The 19,535-nt window shown below is 45.2% G+C and overlaps 1 protein-coding gene across 1 annotated transcript in view; it reads left to right on the top strand.

Moving 5' to 3' along the window:
• The window catches only part of LOC144823963 (cell surface hyaluronidase-like), a 582,809-nt gene that overhangs the window by 316,903 nt on the left and 246,371 nt on the right, over window positions 1-19,535 (top strand). The window contains exons 12-16 of the mRNA XM_078682928.1: window positions 697-825; window positions 12,567-12,652; window positions 16,201-16,332; window positions 16,493-16,528; window positions 17,524-17,676. Coding sequence (XP_078539054.1) covers window positions 697-825; window positions 12,567-12,652; window positions 16,201-16,332; window positions 16,493-16,528; window positions 17,524-17,676 — 536 coding nt within the window. The remainder of the gene's footprint in view (window positions 1-696; window positions 826-12,566; window positions 12,653-16,200; window positions 16,333-16,492; window positions 16,529-17,523; window positions 17,677-19,535) is intronic.

Here is a 19,535-nt window from a genome sequence, read left to right as displayed (position 1 = left end):
GCCTACACATTTCACTGTCATCTTCCTAGCATGCCATCTGAGTGCATGCTGGGGTGCCTTGGGCACTGCTGGGATTGCTGTCTTTCTGTTCAGTGACTGGTGCTATATTTTATTAATGCTATTTTATGTGTGCAGTTTCCTATAGCACAAACCTGGTCAAGGGCATCAGAGCTTGGTAGAAAGGAACATAAATAGGTTACAGATAATTCGTTATCCTTCCTGGTCTACTTATTGGCACCAGGTATCCTGGGTTTCCATCATATTTTTTTTATATGTGTATTCATTATGGTTGGCCATCCTTCTCATATTCATCAGTGCCTCCGGGGTCTTTCTTGTGCATTGAAAAAAGCCACACATATGTGCACAGAAAAGCGCCTGGTAAATGACAGATAAATGCCACCAATCCCCCGTTTACTGATAATCCAAGCTGAAGTTGTTTGCGAAAATACAAAAACAGCGTTTGGGGAAACACAAAAACAACTTTAGCAGGAAATATGGTTTCTAAGGATCTATGCTGGAAATGGTTTGCTGAATTTTTTCCAAATACCTAAAATTATCGCTACCTACTGTAAACTATGTGCAGTCCTAGTAAAATCAATTTCAAAGTGCCTTCCGTAGCTGCTCCACCTCGTAGAACATTCCTCTCCTCTCTTGAAATCTATGTTTTCTGTACCCTGCACCCTCCTCTTTTCCCAGGATGTGGGGATCTGGTACATCTTCCACCGCGTACCTTCCGGGCAGTCTGAGGGGCAGTATCCAGAGGGCCAGGCAGAGTTCACCCCGCTGGGGACATTTTACAACAACAGGGTGCATTCCAATTTCAAGGTCAGTATTATATTTCAGTGTGAAGGTTAACAGACATGTCAGCATACAGTCCCCATATACATTTCTGTGTCTGATGTCTCTGCTAGAGTCAGTTTGTGGCCACTGGTCACCTGCAAGAAGCAAATACCATCACTGTTGTTGTGTAATAATGTACCCCTGTTGTCACACTGCTTGCTGCCACAGACAGTGGTCTGCAGACTGTTGCTTAGCTCCTCGTCCTCGTCCTCTGAACTTTCCCTGGCTGAAAACTCTCGGTATAGAGAGTGCTGCAAGAGTTCATTATGGGAGGGCTGAGCTTGGCCTGCATGCCACCATCCATCTGTACCACAAGGTCGGCTTGAATGGCGACGTACATCAAACTGTTTGCATTATATGTTCGCAGCAAACAACTTCGTTTATTTTCACAGTGCATACTTTACATTTATTCTACAACCAACAGATCTATTTTATGAGAAGGAGCAATAGTCCCCTGATTTAGAAGAGGGTTGTGGAGAGGAGGTGATATGATTTTGTTCTGTAAAGAATAAAATATGCCCTCCTGTAGTAAAAAGGGTATTGCCCCACGCCACCTTACGGGTCTGTGATCATATAGAGGCGTTTGACCTTCAGACGTCTTCCTCTTTTAGCTCAGGAGGCTACGAGGCGTCTCGCGGTATCCTCATAACGTTCTAGGTGGTACTTTAGCCCACTTGAAATTATTTCTGGTTTTTATTGCACGTCTTGAAATGGGGAGTTGATTGCTGATGTTCTGAAAAATAACATTACTGAAATGTTGAATCGGATCATTTCTGTGTTGCAAAGGCATTCCTGTCTACACTGAGATTGGTTATCTTAGTGTTGCAGTAATTAGGTCAGAGGGTTGTGCCCCACACCCTCCTCCACTTCAAGGGCAGGCTCCTTGTGGAACAGTGCCAGACCACAGTAATCATGTTCTGTCCTTTTCGCTCTTGTGCCGTTCACTCCACCTGCTATTTTGTAATATGCGCTATTCTGGTCTTTGAAACACTAACGTATGGAGTTCTCTAATACTTCGGTTGAAATATGTATGTTTTGCCTAAAAATATTCGTATAATAATTACATGGATGCTGAGATAACATGAGGGGGGTTTACTATTGCCACTGAAATTTGAAATATAACGTTTAAATGGCGACGTTTCACCCCCTTCTCGTGTAAGTTAAGTTGACGCAACCGTGTGACTCCAGTGTCACATCTGGACATCTCTCAAGAACAGGCATTGGAAATGCAATAGGTCTCACATTTGTTTGATTTGGAGCTTTTCGGGTTGTAAATGGCAAGGTGCTTTACCCATGTGTTATGGAGTGTATGTTGAAACCTGGGTCGGGTCGGGGACAATCGATATTTGCCCGGCGGTATTGCCTCTGTGACCCTCTAGTTATTTAATCAATGAAGAGGCAGGCGCTGGAGACTGGAAAGCAGGAAACAAGGTTTTTATTCTCTCCGGAGGAGAACACAGCAAAACGGACAGCAGGTATCGTTATGAGGTGCTCTAACTTACGTTTGAGGCCTGGCCCCTTATATACAGTGTTTGTGGTTTTTATTACAGTTTACATACATATGGTAAAGCTTTGATGTACGGAAAGACATTCCCGGAATCCCCCTTCGGGCCCGTTCCCACACATATCTACAGTAGAAGTCCCCACCCTGGTCACAGCAGGTGATGACTATCGCGCAGCTGGATATTCCGCCAATTCATGGAATGCGGGGTTCGATCGGATCTCATGGGGTGGGGGCTTTGATCAACTCGGGGGTCCTTTGATGAGGGAAGCTTTCTATTGCACGGGGAGGGGCAAGGGATAGTATCGGCAGAGCTGGGTGTCGGCCTGGGAACGGGGAAGACAAACGGGCACACGGGGAAAAGGGGGTTTGCATCTAAGGGCCGGGGATCATGAAAGGGAAGAAGGGAGGTGTCGCGCTGGGAACAGGATGAGGGCCTGGGGCAGAGCAGCGCCGAAGAGGGGTTTATGATTCAAGGCAGGTGCAAGCAGGGGGTTGGTCAGCGTGCAGGCTTAGTGAGGGCGAAAGGCTATGTCAGGGGCCAGCGGCATGCGAAAGGGTTCGTTCTGATCAGGGCATCTTAAAATGGCGGGTGCGCACGACAAAAGTGTGGCATCAGGGGAAGAGGCAAGATGGCGCAGATAATGTTCACCAAACCGTACTAATTTTCAACAGTCCTCCCTTTAACATATTCAAGACATCTTGCTGGTTCATTTTCTACTCGGTTCTATTGTGGTGGGCATGAGAAAGAAACGGTAGGAACCCTAGATGAAAGAGTTGTAAACAATACATTTTGAGATTTCTAGTTTTTAGGAGCTGGACCTATTGGATAAACTTTGATAAACTTGTTCAGCAGGAAAGTCATAGGAATGTAATACAAAAAAACGGTTCTGTAGCGAGAGCAGCAAGTACATATCATAACGTGGACTGGCAGGTTATTACATATCTCAGATTCGGATTGGAGCAGGATCAATACAATGGCGGCTGGGAGAGAAATGAGGCATAGCAGAAACGGTGATTGAGGATGTCAAATGTTCGGAGTTAACGAGTTCTCATTATTCTTTGTGGTCTTTCGTTGGCGCTGTGGAGCACCGGCGATGGAGCTACGGGTCCAGCTCTATTCTAAGTTCTGCGTTGCAGGGCACGACCCTTTCCTCGCGTTTCTGGTCGGAAAGGTCCCTTTCGCCCTGTGTCCTTTGAGGTGATTGTCAGAAAGTTCAGATGGAAGAAGAGCGTACAAAACAGTCCATAGGGTAGGTCGGAGAAAAAGGGGGATGGAGCAAGGCCAAATTAGGAACAGACTAGGGGAACGAGAGACTTCAGATAGGCGGGCGTGTGACCGAATTCAGAGAGCGGGGACTTGTCGGCGAACACTGGACATCGAGCAGGGGCATCAGGTCGGCCCTTTCTTCTCATGTTGTCGAAAACAGTGCCTCGTCCTGCAGCTCTTTTCTGTCGTGGTCTCGCCTTGGCTAATGTCGCAGGTGTTCCTTAGTCTGCAGTCAGGCCTCGTGCTCCCACATCCGGTCCTTCTCTCCTCCAACAGCAGTACCCTTAAACAAGTTTGAAAAGACAGTCTTTAGAGAATTTGCAGATGAAGATAATCAAAAAGTCTATTTCTCTCCCAGCTCCAGGCAAAGAATGAAAATGCCCGTTATATTAGTGTTCACATCTGGCATATGAATGACCGGTGACGGGCCTGTTGGATCTACTATGACTTTCCTTCACAATTATTTATTACAGTCACGACAGTTCATCTGATGGTGACCCACCTTCGTGAGACGAACCTGGCAAAGATATGCCGTTCTCTAGAGTTTTACATTTACAAAGGGTACTGTGAGTTGTCAACATGGTACTACACAGGCATTTTGCTGAGAGACGAACATGGCTAAACATTTCTTTTCTATCGATGCATCCTGCTTTTCAACTACTACGGGGTTCATTTCGATGATTCACCTTGGACTAGTCAGTCAACCTTGTAAAACATCATTCTGGGTCCTGCGTAACTTCCTACGGCCTGAGTACTTAATCAGAAAAGACAGGGGTTTTATGGGAGACAACTAGGGACATAGAAACTTGTGGTAAGGGCGTAAATCGACCTATTCCTCACAACCGGGAATGAGGGGTAGTTTCATAACTCCAGTTTGGAGCGGCTGATACGGGGGATGTAACAGGGGTGATCATTTTTCCTGCTTGGGTATTGCGACAATTCGGGGTGGGGAGGGTCGCGTATTCTGAGGTCCTTGTTTTATACCATAGGAGCCGTTGACATGCAGTTCCCTTATTACGGGCCAGATTAGGGAACCTCTGTCGTTTTACCTGTCCTTTCCCTTCCGGCCCAACCTCGGCTCATTGACTTCTAGCGGAAAAGGAGAGGTAATGACACGGTCTCAGGGTGATTGTATTAAAGACAAGTTTTTGTGCAAATACTGACGGTATTTGAAGCCAATTAGGTGGTGCGCTAGGGGTGGCAGTCTGCCAATTTCGGGGCTAATCGCTCGGAAGAGTGGGAGTGCAAAAATAGAGGGAGAGAGCGAGAGAGAGAGAGGGTGAGAGAGAGAGAGAGAGAGAGAGAGAGAGAGAGAGAGAGAGAGAGAGAGAGAGAGAGAGAGAGAGAGAGAGAGAGAGAGAGAGAGAGAGAGAGAGGGTGCAACGGCAGGCTAAATAGTACACGTGCAACAGAGAGGGTGGCAGCGTATTCAAGAAAGGCTATTTAGTGCATTACACAGTAAAGGACATTCACGGGTCTGCATTAGAATCTTGTAATCATGCAGTTTGAGCATTAGACAGGGTAGAGGGGACGCGCCTTGAGAAAAGGAGAGAAGAAAGGTGGTACCATTTTGTCGCACTTTCTCGCACTCTCGGTCCTTCGACCAGTTGGGTCAGCGCCTCGGTCACACACACACATTCTCTCATTTTCGCATCATACGTGACATGGGTTCATTCGTCCGGTCTGGTTTAAGGGTGATCCCTTTTTATCAGGTCATACTAATTTTATTGGTATGTTCGATACGTGAGTAGTTAGTAGGCGTGCTTAGGCACCACCTTGCAGCGCTAGTCTGCTTCGTATATTAGATACGGCCAGGCTTCAGGTCTTCGCCACACCTCGGCTGTAATATCTGATGTAACCTGCAGAGGGAGGAAAAAAAAAGGGGGGTTGGGGAGACAGCATTCGCGCATATTCAGATACATGGATTCATAAGTCCTTTACTTACCTCTTACTCGTCTTTTCTCCTCGGGGCAGGGTCCCGGGGGTATGGTTTCTGGGGTCGGGAGGGGAGAGGGGCAGTGTGCCCTTATAGGTCGTGTACGGGGAAAACGTAAAAAGGAAACCAGAGGTGCCTAGTGCGAGGTATCTAGTCAAAGGATGTATCTCACTATCGGGATCCTTAAACCTCCTTCAACGCTGTGGCGTTCTAAGGTTCTTCGGTTCTTGGGGCAGCTCCGTTCCCTGATACCTTGGAACGCTGTACTTTATAACATTTACAGTATTTCATTTCACCCTCCTTTTACATTCCCTCATTTACACCGTTCGTTTTACCCATCCTTGGAAGTCAAGGTCTTTCTCCACGCGAGAGTTCATGAGTCAGTCGCGTACTTTGAAGGCAGAGTGCTGTGTTGTCGATCCGATCCGTCCTCCAGGGCTGGGCAACCATCTTCTTTCAACCTTAAAGAGAGAGCAGAGTAGGGTGCACAGAAAAGAACTTTCCCACCGATCCCACATTTTAAAAATAAAGCATGCAATACCCGTTCATAGTTTCGAAACAAACTTTTATTTTACAAAGTCATTTCAGCACGTGGATTATGAGGGTGCGGTCGTATTTGGCCGGTCGTGGCAATGGCTAAAGTGCGTACAGTGGGGGGTGTCGTTTGCAGCAATAAAAACATCGGAAAGTTTTATTCATTCATTTGTAAGAAACTAAAACGTCTATTAATTGGCTGGGGGTTCGGGGGCATTTATTTTCATAATTTTTAGAAGCATAATCATAATAGTTGCAATCAGATTTCCTATATGTATACCGTATGTGTGCGTCGTAGATGAGGTTATACATCAGCTATAAAAAAATATAATACATTGTACATTTGTAATCGGCATTTGTAACGCGATCCTTTCATACTGTTCGTCGAGTGAGCTCTCCTTGTCTTTTCTAGCCAAGTGTACAAAGGATCATATAAAGTCTCAGAACATCAAGTTTATATTAGTGCGAAGGAACACCACGAGGTGTTCGTAAGTTCCGATTGATACCAGCGCCATTTTTGGGCGGGGCCGGCTCAGTCCGGAAGTAGCATCAGGGGGGAAATGTTTCCCATTACTGGCAGTTGGACCAGAGTCCTTTTCGGCAATTTCTAGAATTCATGCTAACAGAAGGAGTGGCAATGTCATGCTTGTTCCGTTAATGATCAAGGCAGTCGCCCCTTACCGGAAGCCTGCAGGGGCCGAAGGCTCCGCCGGGGACCTTTGTAGAATCTTCAAGGCTGTGGAGATGCTGTCGGAGATGGGGGCTCGTGCTCCGGTGGGCGAGCGACCGAGTTACCTTGCTGTTCAAAGTTACTCTAGCGGCCGAGACCCGCCTTCCAGCAGGCCCAGGCGCCATTTTGAGGTCCTGCAGCAGTCACCCTTCGCCAAGTCTATAAGAGTGGAAGAAGCCCTTCGGAGTGAGAGGAAAAGGGGCTCTGTTTTGTGAAAGCGGGACGTTCGGCTGGTGTGCAGCTGTGGCGCCCCCACCTGGGAGCACGAGGGAGGCTCTTTTGCGCCATCTCCCGCTCCATCCCAAACTGCACTCTTTCATGGCCCTGCACGACGGTCTCTCCACATCCGGTGCTCCCCACATCTGGTGTTCAGTGCTGTGGGAGTATGGCCACCTGTGGCGCGCATTCGGCGCGGCACGAGTATCGGTGCAGTCATTGCAGGTTCGGTGTTCCGAAAATATGGGCACCATTGTACATTCGGTGCTGCGCAAGTATTGGCGTCGCCACCATGGTGTGTTCGGTGCTGTGGAAGTATTGGCACCATCGCCTGACTGGGGGTGTTCGGCGTTGGGCCGGGGCTGGGAAGCCTCCTATCGGTGGAGGTGGGAGAGGCTCGTCCGCGTCGCCTCTCCCTCCCAGCCCGACCTGGACAAACTGTTGTGGAGGTACGTGCAGGACATCCCGTCGTCCAGAGCTGCTGCTGCTGTCACGGAAGGGAAAAGAAAGAGGTGCCTCGTTCTTCTCTGGACATGTGGCGGGACTACTTAAGTCTATCCAGGCCCGTTGCGGCTGGTCGAGGAGACATGTGGCGGGACTACCTACAACTGCCCAGGCTGCTGGCTCCTGCCTCTCCTCCGGCTCCCCCATACGTTAAGATTTCCTGACCAAGAGTTGGCAGCGGGGCCCGCCTTATATGGGTTGTCGCTGGTTGGGCGTAGCCGTAACCCTGCCCTACCTTGGAAGGTTCCAGAATGGGGGGGGGGTGAATGTTCTGTATGACTTTCATTTTCTACAGTTTTACCGTTATTATTCCTTGTTTGTTGTGCTAAATTAAAAGTTCAAGTTCATCAATGGTCTACGGATTTTGTTTTGCCATTTCTTTCTTTCCAGGTTGCTTTTATGCTAAGTTTCTGCTAACAGAGGTCGAGTAACACGGAAACACGTGTAGAGGGATGACGCAGATTCGTACATTACATACACACAAACTCAGACGGGGGACAGTACAAGTACGACATACAAAGACCCAAGACGAATATAAAACAGTTATTGGTCATAATTATCTCTTTCCGTCTGTGAATTTAAAACGAGGCTGGGTTCCCGTCTTGACGTTGCCCGACCTAGGAGAACTTGAGCATGCCGCTGAAATTGTCCTGGCGAAATCTGTGCCATCGGGCATAATCAAACGTGGTGGTTCTATCTGGTCTGTCTATGTAAGTCGGGTTCTTCTTTGTCTCGCGCTTTTTCTCATACTGCCGATCTGTCGTTCCTGTCGGCCCTTTGCCTTTACTCACGCTCAGTAGAGTCGGGCATTGGGCTTTCCAGTGTCCGACATATCTACAAAAAGCGCATTGGTCTGGCCCTAAGTCTGGTCGTCTTTTGCGTAGTGTCGGGGGATAACTTGTGGGTAGCGGTGTCCTGGGGTTGTCCTGTCGGTATATTTCTCTACTTGGTTGGTCCTCGTCTCTTCTCTGTCGCTGCATAGCCTCTCTGCGCCACATACCGAGACTGTCGAGCATAATAGGCGTCGTCTTATTATTTCGAAGGGCTATTTCTAACGTTTCTATTTTATCAAGGTCAAAGGATCCTGCCAGTGGCCACTGTTTGTCTTGACTTTCTTTGGTATACCTGTGCCACAATTTATTATAGGCTATGGTAACTAATCCATAGTTTATGAACATGTCCTTATTAGGGGTGCCTTCTAGTGGAGCTATATGGTCCACCTCTAATACACGGTCCGGGCTGAACCAATTATCAATCAATGGGGAGAAGACAGACATGACGGCTCGTAACGAGGGACTAATAAGTCAGCAGTGCCTATCTTATCACTAGGTGCAAAGACTAGACAGAATATTCCTATTCTACGTTGTTTGCAGGCAGTGAATACCTCATGAACAAAAATAAAAAAGAGTAACCAAGAACGCGGAACAATCAAGCAATTAATAAATAAATAAATAGGATAGAAAAAGGACAATGGGGAGAGTAAGTAGGGCGCAAAAGTCTGCGTCCTCTACCCTTTCACTAACCGCAAAGAGGAAGCTGTTGTTTCCGGTTTGCAGACAGAGAATCTCCTGAAGACAATCTGTGAACAGTAGTTCGGGGTTAAAGAACCCAGTTAATCAGTGAGGGAGTGGGGAGTCTCCCAAAAACCGTTGAGAAATAATAGAGTCAGTGGGGGAGAAAGATAGGCGCGACGGTTACGTTACCTATCCTTCACCGTTTGCAAAAGAGAAGGAGCCTACTGTTTCTCCGTGTGCAGACAGTGAATCTCCAATTAGGTCAAACAAAGAGTAATACTAGTATTTTATAAATAATCAAGCAATCAAACAATCAAGCAATCATTTCGCACCTTGTCGTGATTACACGACCTTACCCGGACCATGTGGACAGTTCTTGTCTTCCGAATCCAGCGCCCGATCGTCCTCTTTTTCTCGTAATTCTCACGGCACTCCTAATGGTCCCCAGTCAGGACCGTAGATCACTTGAGAGAGGTCTGTTCGGAACTAGTGAAGTTCGGATGATCGGCTGCCAGACGAGGGTCTATTTGGCAAGAGCTCTCCCGATCGTTGCAGTCGTTCACTCTGTCGTCGGGACCTCTCCCACTGGATCCACGAGTCGCTGATGGGCCCCACGCTTGGGACGCCAATTGTTGAAACCTGGGTCGGGTCGGGGACAATCGATATTTGCCCGGCGGTATTGCCTCTGTGACCCTCTAGTTATTTAATCAATGAAGAGGCAGGCGCTGGAGACTGGAAAGCAGGAAACAAGGTTTTTATTCTCTCCGGAGGAGAACACAGCAAAACGGACAGCAGGTATCGTTATGAGGTGCTCTAACTTACGTTTGAGGCCTGGCCCCTTATATACAATGTTTGTGGTTTTTATTACAGTTTACATACATATGGTAAAGCTTTGATGTACGGAAAGACATTCCCGGAATCCCCCTTCGGGCCCGTTCCCACACATATCTACAGTAGAAGTCCCCACCCTGGTCACAGCAGGTGATGACTATCGCGCAGCTGGATATTCCGCCAATTCATGGAATGCGGGGTTCGATCGGATCTCATGGGGTGGGGGCTTTGATCAACTCGGGGGTCCTTTGATGAGGGAAGCTTTCTATTGCACGGGGAGGGGCAAGGGATAGTATCGGCAGAGCTGGGTGTCGGCCTGGGAACGAGGAAGACAAACGGGCACACGGGGAAAAGGGGGTTTGCATCTAAGGGCCGGGGATCATGAAAGGGAAGAAGGGAGGTGTCGCGCTGGGAACAGGATGAGGGCCTGGGGCAGAGCAGCGCCGAAGAGGGGTTTATGATTCAAGGCAGGTGCAAGCAGGGGGTTGGTCAGCGTGCAGGCTTAGTGAGGGCGAAGGGCTATGTCAGGGGCCAGCGGCATGCGAAAGGGTTCGTTCTGATCAGGGCATCTTAAAATGGCGGGTGCGCACGACAAAAGTGTGGCATCAGGGGAAGAGGCAAGATGGCGCAGATAATGTTCACCAAACCGTACTAATTTTCAACAGTGTATGTATGGGGTATGTAGTGGAATTTTGTGGGTTGGATTGGAATTGTTATTTGTGGAGCAGCATGAAGCATATGGAAGGCGAGTTAGGAGATGAAGAGCAGCGCCTGGCACAAGGAAGGAGAAGGAGGAGAAAAGCAGCGCGAGGCACAAGGAAGGGACTGATGAGAAGAGGAGCTTGATGCACAAGGAAGGAGAGTGTGGAGGAGAGCAGCGGGAAGCACAAGGAAGGAGAGTTAGGAGGAGAGCAGCTTGAGACTCAAGGAAAGAGAGTGAGGAGGAGAGCAGCGTGAGGCACAAGGAATTAGAATGAAGAGAAGAGCAGCATGAGGCACAAGGGAGAGAGTGAAGAGAAGAGAAGTGAGAGGCACAAGAAAGGAGAGTGAGGAGGAGAGAAGCGTGAGAGACACAGAAGGAGAGTGATGAGAAGAGCAGCGTAAGGCACAAAGAAGGAGAGTGAGGAGAAGAGCAACATGAGGCACAAGGAAGGAGAGTGAGGGGGAGAGCAGCGAGAGGCATAAGGAAGGAGAGGAGAAGAGCAGCATGATGCATAAGGAAGGAGAGTGATAAGACCTCACAGACCCGTTCATACACCCACTCAGATTCACACAGTCAGTCACACAGCCACTTACAGATCTACACAGGCATTCACACACCCACTCACACAGCCATGCAGGTACTCACAGACCCACACAGGTACTCACACACCTACAAAACCACTCTCAGACCCAAACAGGCACTCACACACCCACTCACTAATAACATCACTGATGTCCTCTCAAATTACATCACTGATGACATCATCCAGTGAGTTTCATAAACGTTTCTGAGACTTAAAGATAGATACTAAGCTACTGCATAAGTAAAATTGCTATTCTTTCTGTACTACTATTGAATGCTACTATTTATAACGTGTTATCTGAGGGATTGTGTCAGTGTCTATATCAGTGTGTGAGTCGTCTGGGTGGTTGTATGGGTGTGTGAGTGGTCTATAGATTTGTCAATGGGTGTGTGAGTGGCTGCATAGGTCTGTCACTGGGTATGTGAGTGGCTGTATAGGTCCGTGAATGGGTTTATCAGTGGTTTTCTGGGTGTGTGAGTGGCAATGTGACAGGTTGTATGGGTGTGTGGGTGGTTGTATGGGTGTGTGAGTGATTGTATGGGTGTGTGAGTGGTTGTATTGGTGTATGCGAGGGTGTATGGGTGTGTGAGTATGTGTCTGAGTAGCTATTTGGGTGTGTGAGTGGTTTTAAGGGTGTGTGAGTAGGTGTGCAGGTGTGTGAGTGGGTGTATGAGTGGTTGTAAGGGTGTGTACGTGGGTGTGTGAGTTGTTGTATGGGTCTGTGAGTGGTTTCGTGGGTGTGTGACTGGGTGTGGGAGTGGTTGTGTGAGTGTAGTGCGTGAGTGGTTGTATGGGTCTGTAAGTAGGTGTGTCAGTGGTTGTATGGGTGTGTGACTGAGTGTGTGGGTGGTTGTATGGATCTGTGAGTGGTTGTGTGGGAGTGGGAGTGGTTGTATGGGTGTGTGAGTAGTTCTGTGGATGATGTAATCAGTGATGTTTTCAGTGATGTTATTTGAGATATGTCATCAGTGATGTCACTGACCATGTCATAAGAGACATAATATGTGAAGTCATAAGCAGAGCATTGCAGGGGCGTAAGTTATAGTTAGCTCAGGTAACAATAACTGCTGATTTTCTATGGTTTTGGTTAACCTCCTCTCTGATGAGCTAGAGATCCCAGGTTTGATACCTACACTCTGGGTGTACTCTTATAAGTATAGGTTGTTCTTCTTCAGTGCAGGTGCAGAGGGAGGGATTTCTGAATCTTGGTACTTCATTGTGAGTAGGGTATCCTTTTCGGGAACGTCACCACTATGTCATTGGTACTGTTCTTACAGATTTCTCCTACTGATATTTTGTAGCCTCTGTGTGCTTTTTAGTGCTGTGTTCAAGTTTTAGCAATTTTCCAGTTATTGTTTTTGTATTTTCTTCCTGATGCTTTCAGCTGCTTGTTGATAATTTCAGGCTGGATTATTCATTGGAAAAGGCATCAAGACAACAAAAGCGAGTGCTGAGAATCCGAGAGAGTATCTGACAATTGATAATGCCAGGTGAGCGAATGTCACTGAGAAACTGAAATACTTTAATATTTTAGGGAGGGATGCACTGTAACCATCATACTGATGGTCCGTTTGTTGGGATTCACAGTAAGTCATAGATTTCCAATTGCTTGCAAAGTCAACATGACTATTTTGTGCATAACAAAGACTTAAACCGTTTCAGTATCATTTTCATGTGAGCTGCAGCTATTGTTTCCAATATTAGTGCTAATCAGCCTAGTTGTACAGTTCAATAAATACCTGTTCCCCCTTTTGCCACTTATAGATTTCTCACTCCTTAATTGGTGTGTGTCTTTCCAAGTTTATTGGTACTTCTAGGTTTCCTCACAACAAATAATTCTGCTCACTAATGGATTTGTGCAAAAAAAAAACAACACAGAATTGCTCACATGTAAATGGCAACTTTACACAGACAAGGACACATTAAAGTAAAGTCTAAGTTCATCAACCTTGTGGAAATGAGAGAAATGAAAGGGCAGGAAAAGCAAGTGGCCAAATTACCAAATGTAATATAAGAGTAATGAAACTCAGTGAATGCAGATTAAGGGCACACCAATACAGAAAATTATGCCCAAGGACAGGCTCTGGCGCAAGTAAGTAATCTACTCAATCTTCCTCCCAAAGCGCTCCTCTGCAAGACAGGAGTGAGCCAAAATACCAAGGTACACATGAACAAATGGTGTCAGAATTGCTGTACAAGAAGACCTTCTCAAGTGTGACACATGGGGTCATGTAGAGGAAAGATTAAGGAGGATGAAACTTTACAAGGCAAATATTACCCTCTCTGGCATGATTGATAAGATCAGTGCCACATACCAATTACATTTCAACAAAGAGAAATTCATGGATTGGAAAGTACAACTCATATTCCAAAAAGGGTGCAGAAATGCTACCACAAAGCGTGAAACATACCTGCCAAAGACCACTAGTTTCTCTACCGGTATGTCACAATCCATCCACCATGTGCTGCAATGTACTCTCATATGCATACATGTACATAACACAATGACACTAAGCAATGGAGTAAGCATTGACCAACATGTTTTCTCAGTTGCACATTCCCCTAGTGTTAAAGGGGCAATTGTACGCATGTGGCATTGTGTTACCAGTCAAAGGAGAACATTTATAGATCCATCCTCTCTTTGCCTTTTGGTTGCAGTTTGATTGTGACTAGTTGGGTCGTACGTTAAAAAAAGGAAAGGAGGACCCCGCACAGACTAATAGGGGACTGGGGGGATAGTAAATCTTCAAAATGAGAGACAAGGGCGTCCCCACGAGAAGACAGTCTAGGACTGTGTTTCACACCTAGTACCTGGGATCTAGGGTGAATGTACCATTTTCAAAGAAACAAATTTATAAAGCATGCCAATAATATGGCGGGAAAGGTAAAGTTACAGTGATTTAAACTCAATTACTATCCGTGTATGTTCAGAAGAACTATGTATATTTACTGTTCTAATTACTTATATCCCTAAAGATGCCAACTTTTATAAAGAGAAGACTGTTGCCTAAAATTCCATCATTACAAAGTATACAATTAATTGAGGAAACAACGTTAATACATTTGCATAAAAAACATTTAAAACAAAGAATCACAGGTCTGTTGTTTCCTCAATTAATTGTATACTTTGTAATGATGGAATTTTAAAATTTTGTATGTATAATAAATGTGTAACAGAGTAACTCATGGTGTGGAAAAACTTCCTTTTTAAACATTTTTTTAAACATTGACTTATGTATATCCTTTTTGAAAACTAGGTCGTGTTCATTGGGGGTATTATTTTAAAAAAACTGTCGTTCTTAATGTAGATTATACGGTGAGGCAACAGTCTTCTCTTTATAAAAGTTGGCATCTTTAGGGATATAAGTAATTAGAACAGTAAATATACTTAGTTCTTCTGAACATACACGGATAGTAAGTGAGTATAAATCACTGTAACTTTACCTTTCCCGCCATATTATTGGCATGCTTTATAAATTTGTTTCTTTGAAAATGGTACATTCACCCTAGATCCCAGATACTAGGTGTGAAACACAGTCCTAGTTGGGTCGTACAACTTAGCCGCTTGTGTGGCTGCACACATTGACATTACAGGACAGGTAAATGTATGCCCACAGTAGTTGTGCACAGTAAATCAGAAGTGATGTAGACATCATTCACCTTAGCGTCAGACTCGAACATTGTCTTGCAGTGTTGCCTACACCAAGCAGATGGGCAATAATAACAAACGACTAACGCAAAAGGTAAACAATGGGTACCTGAGATGACCGTATTTGCATTTGTGCAGCAACTGTAATGTAAGTGCAGCCAACATAAATAAGACATGCTTTTACCATCAAGATGGCGATCTGGCTGCCAGCACAGTCTTTGAGGAGTCCGGCATATGAGCAGAAGTGCATTGTGTAATTTGCATATAAAAACATTTTCTAATTATCAAAAACACACATTTGTATGCTGGCAAATTTGTGATTATCGTTCCAATTTGTCTCTGCTAAGCAGGCCACTTGCTTCCCCAAAGGCTTTCAAAATGAATCTGACTACACCTCTCTTTCAGAATACACCAACACATACCACGTTTGAGGGCCATATTTACAATATAGTAAAAGCATGAAATAATTTAGTTGATTAAGAATTTGTACAATGAAGTATTCTTCTTCGTCAGAAAATGTTTTACAGTGTCCCTGCATGTATATATGTACATGACTTATATGCCATGATCCTAGCTACTGTGTGCATGAGGGGAGTTCATCATAGACAGAGCAGATGCAGGTGGGGAGGAGAGGAGAGGTTGGTAAAGGGTTGCAGTCTTAAAGAAGGAGGCTGACCATGGTGATGTGAAACATGTGGGGGTGGGTGAAGCTTAACAGAACGGAAATCCTCCGGCATCTTCAAGTAAAAACCATGATCCCCACAATGTATGATCTTAGACTCCACGTTTTTCTTTAAATTTTGATTTCCTACTCAAGATGGTGAGGATTGGAATCTAAGTTTCAAGATGACCCATAAACGGCATTTTAATCACTCTGCACTTCAATGGATAGACCCTTTACATCGCAGTACAGGAAAACAAACTTCACTATACATGCAAGTACAGTAATTCAAAATATAGCTAAGCACAATACACTACACTGGGTCGCTCAAATAGAGTATACAATGTGATTTAACACAACTTGCTTCACTGGGAATACGCTATATGGCATCTCACAGTGGGTAACAACTAACACACATACCGTGTAGAATATGTACCCTCACATATGGATGTGCTGCTTAACCGGCTTTAAACAAGAAGGCTTATATCTGAGCCATCTGACCGAGCTACTCATCAGCTTTTCATCTGCTTCCATATCATGACTGCTTTCATCACCTCAGTTCTTGCAATGCTAACCATATCACGGACCATGTAATCCCTTAGCTAAAAATACGGACCAAGCTGCCTTTTCTTGTCCCTCCGCCTTTGCAAATACATTTAGTGTTGAGAGATGGCACCATCTGGGCTGCCTCTTCTTCCAGCGCTGCTCTAACCTGCTGTTTATTTCAGGTTTCGCCCACATAAAGATGCGGACCCCGCAAAGCCACGAGTCCCAGCTGTCTTCGACGGTCTCATCGCCTTTAAAAACAATGACCATGGCGCCTGGGCCAGAGGAGGGGACATCATATTTCAGAATTCAGGGTAAGCAAGTGCCGCTGCAATATAAACCGTGCCTTAACACAACCCACAACCTGTGGCAGGTACCTTATATTGAATAATATTTTATTTTACGCAGTTGCATTGATTAGCCTCAGAAGGTGAGATTATAAACTGTTTAACTTGTTTTCACTCCTTTTTCTAGGTTCTCTGACAACGGCATAGGGCTCACTCTGGCTAGGTAAGTACTTGTGTTTATGTAGTGCTTGACAGTTTCTCTGTCTTCCAGATGACTCCTCTCTGCTCTAACTGTAGACATCTAGGATTCTAATTGAGACCTGGGATTTGGGTAACTTTGAACTGAAATTTAGCTCCATCTGTTTCACATATTTTACTTTCTCTATTACGGTAAACTTCACTGCTCCTTGGCTATCTGCACACATTCTATGCACCAGATATACTGGTGCAAGCTTTCTGTACCAGGGCTATCACATGTGTGCACATTGCTTGTTCAAGGTCCATCGACACTCCGGGGCAGACTTATCAAAAAGTCACGCAATGCAACACAGCAAATCAATTTGGTGTGCTGCTTTGCTTGACAGGGAGAGAGCAGAAATTCACCATATCTACTAAGATATGATACATTACTGCTATGTCCCTGCAGTGTTGCACCGAGTGCTGCCTAGCACCAAGCTAGGAACGCATGCGCCATGGTGAAAGGGTGCCTGCGTTACAAGCAGGATTGGTTTTGTGCCGTAAGGTATACTTTCCTGCACGAAAACAATCCTTTGAGGCATTTTTCTCTTTCTACGTTTGCTGCAGAGTGCAGCACATGCAGAAAGAGGAAATAAAAAGGAGAAATAAAGATATTTCTCCTCGTTATGCTTCTGTTGGGGAAGGCGTACCATTTTCACGCAATTCCAGGTTTACTAACATTAGTAAACGTGGGATTGTGTCAAAATCCATGGGTGGATGCATAGGAATGCCCATGCTCCTCCCATGAAACGCCTTCCCAACGCAGAGTAATGCAAGGATGCGATTTGCACTACCATGTGTTATTCTGGATTTACTAAGCCACATAAGGTGGCTTTGCGTGACTTAGTAAATCCCACTAAAGGGCTTGCGTTGCCTTGCATCACCTTGCGTGAAGCAAGGGCAACGCAAGCCTTTTGTATATCTGGTCCTCATTTTGGGAGTTCCTGTCAACTTCGATTCTTCCTCTTTCTCCGTTTGCAGTGATGGAACTTTCCCGACAGATGAAGGTTCAAGCCTGGAGGTCAGGCACTCCATTTTTGTGGGTGAAAGCAGCAACGTCGGCTCTAAGGGTGGACAAAACAGCTACTGGGGCAGAGGGTCTAGGGGTGAGCAGCGCACCCTCCCCCGAAACAAGTAAGTTACTTAACAGTTCACCTTTATTTAACCTTTATCTGGAATTCTGGTTGTAAATTGGGAACACCAAAGAGTCTCAAAGGCGGTACATGCGGCGGTGATCAACTCAATTCATGCCTTCAAATACTTTTTTTCAGTTCAGGCCCTTCAACCTACTAATCAGCCTCATCACATGCTTCATTCTTATTAATTCAATAGAAGCAAACCAAGACCTTGACACCCTGAATGAACAGGTTTTGTCAAGTGAAAACCCAGGATTCGATAAAGTGACCATGAGGCATGGAGCAAGCCCGTCACCAAGTAGGACAGCATGCAGTCTCTACCAGCATGGCACAAATAAATAGCTTAAAATAAGACTCTAGATATTCCTGACTTACCTGTGGTGGTGGAGTTGAGCAGTTCAAGACCTATATTTAAGCAAAGAGATTTGAGGATCGATACCCAAAATCTGATAGGGCAGAGCCGAAGACTGTTAAAAGAACAAGAGTAATGGTATATTTCAGGGCTGTGTTATATATCCATTGTTAGTGCAGCACTGCAAAAAGTGCAAAAGGATACTCCATTATTCACACACGTGACCTGGTAGCATTCAGGACATGGGCCAGGTGTAGTTTCAAATGAAGCAATAGCTGTATGACTGTATATCAAAGTTGGACGAGGGGAGAGACTTTTGGTACTTTGGTGTTAAACTGAGGCATACTTTAGTCTTCTACTGCAGGGTTAGAATGTCACTCACGCCTGATTTTAGTATTAACGTTATTCAAAGAAGTTTGACATTCTTTCAAGGTTGGGTGTATGCTTTGTGGCTTGCTGTAATTATGTATGTAGGTATGTATGTATTTATTCATTTATTCAACTTATGAGGATGGAGCGATTGCTGCTTGTTATGTTCATCTTCTGCAGGGCAAACTGGGGGAGATGTATTTCCTGGGAGAGCTATGGCCCCAGGCTACAGTAGCATAGAACAGAATTTCAAGCATGCAGATGTAGGCACTCAGCATTGGTAGGGATGTGGCATCATCAGGTGTCACTGCTGGCTGGCAACACCTAGACAAGATGTTTTGCTTCAGCTGTCCTTATCTCCTAGTGGAACTCAATAATACAGCAAGGGTGCTTGAGGTTTCTATGACAGCCATCACTCAAGAAATTATCACCTGGAAATATAAACTTTTTCTCAAATTGAATCCACATTGCTGGGCTGTGGAGAATACCAAAACCCTAATATCTGAGGTACAGTTTGTTTTGTGTTCAGGTTAAACCTGGGGTAAATTTGCATAATTTCCTTTGAAGACATTATGTGAAATGTCCAACATTATGCAAAACTATGCGTTATTAGGCTGGAATGCTGGCTTTGGCATTTTGCTCTGTTTTTTTGTGCAAAATTTGTCCTCACATCCACTTTGCCACGAGGATGCATTTCACTAAAAACAAGCATTGGCAAGGAAAATAGCTAGCCTTTCACATAGCTACAGTACCTTAAGTAATTACTCGATGTCCTTCTCGAGTCAGAAGAAATGGCCTGAAATCCTGAACAAGACTGCTTATTAGACGTCCCGCTCAAATCTCTCAATTCAGAAGCAACTGCTAAACATATCTGTCACAAAGCTACAGTAACTCACTCAGTTACTAAATGCCCCTCTTGGGTAAGATACAGCTGCTTCAAATGTCCCTCACAAAGTTGAGGGCAGCGTAGCTTCAACATAAAAATGTACATATTCACTTTTTCTACTCTAATAAAATATTCTCGATTTCAATAGAATAAGTACCTATTCCAATGCTGGTATAGGCTGATGAAGTAATATTGCAACTTTGAATTACTATCTTGATTACTATGGAACATTTATGAAGACAACCTAATA

This window comes from Lissotriton helveticus, chromosome 3_1 (genome assembly GCF_964261635.1).
Source record: "Lissotriton helveticus chromosome 3_1, aLisHel1.1, whole genome shotgun sequence".
Lineage (NCBI taxonomy): Eukaryota > Metazoa > Chordata > Amphibia > Caudata > Salamandridae > Lissotriton > Lissotriton helveticus.
This window is presented reverse-complemented; position numbering and strand designations above follow the sequence as displayed.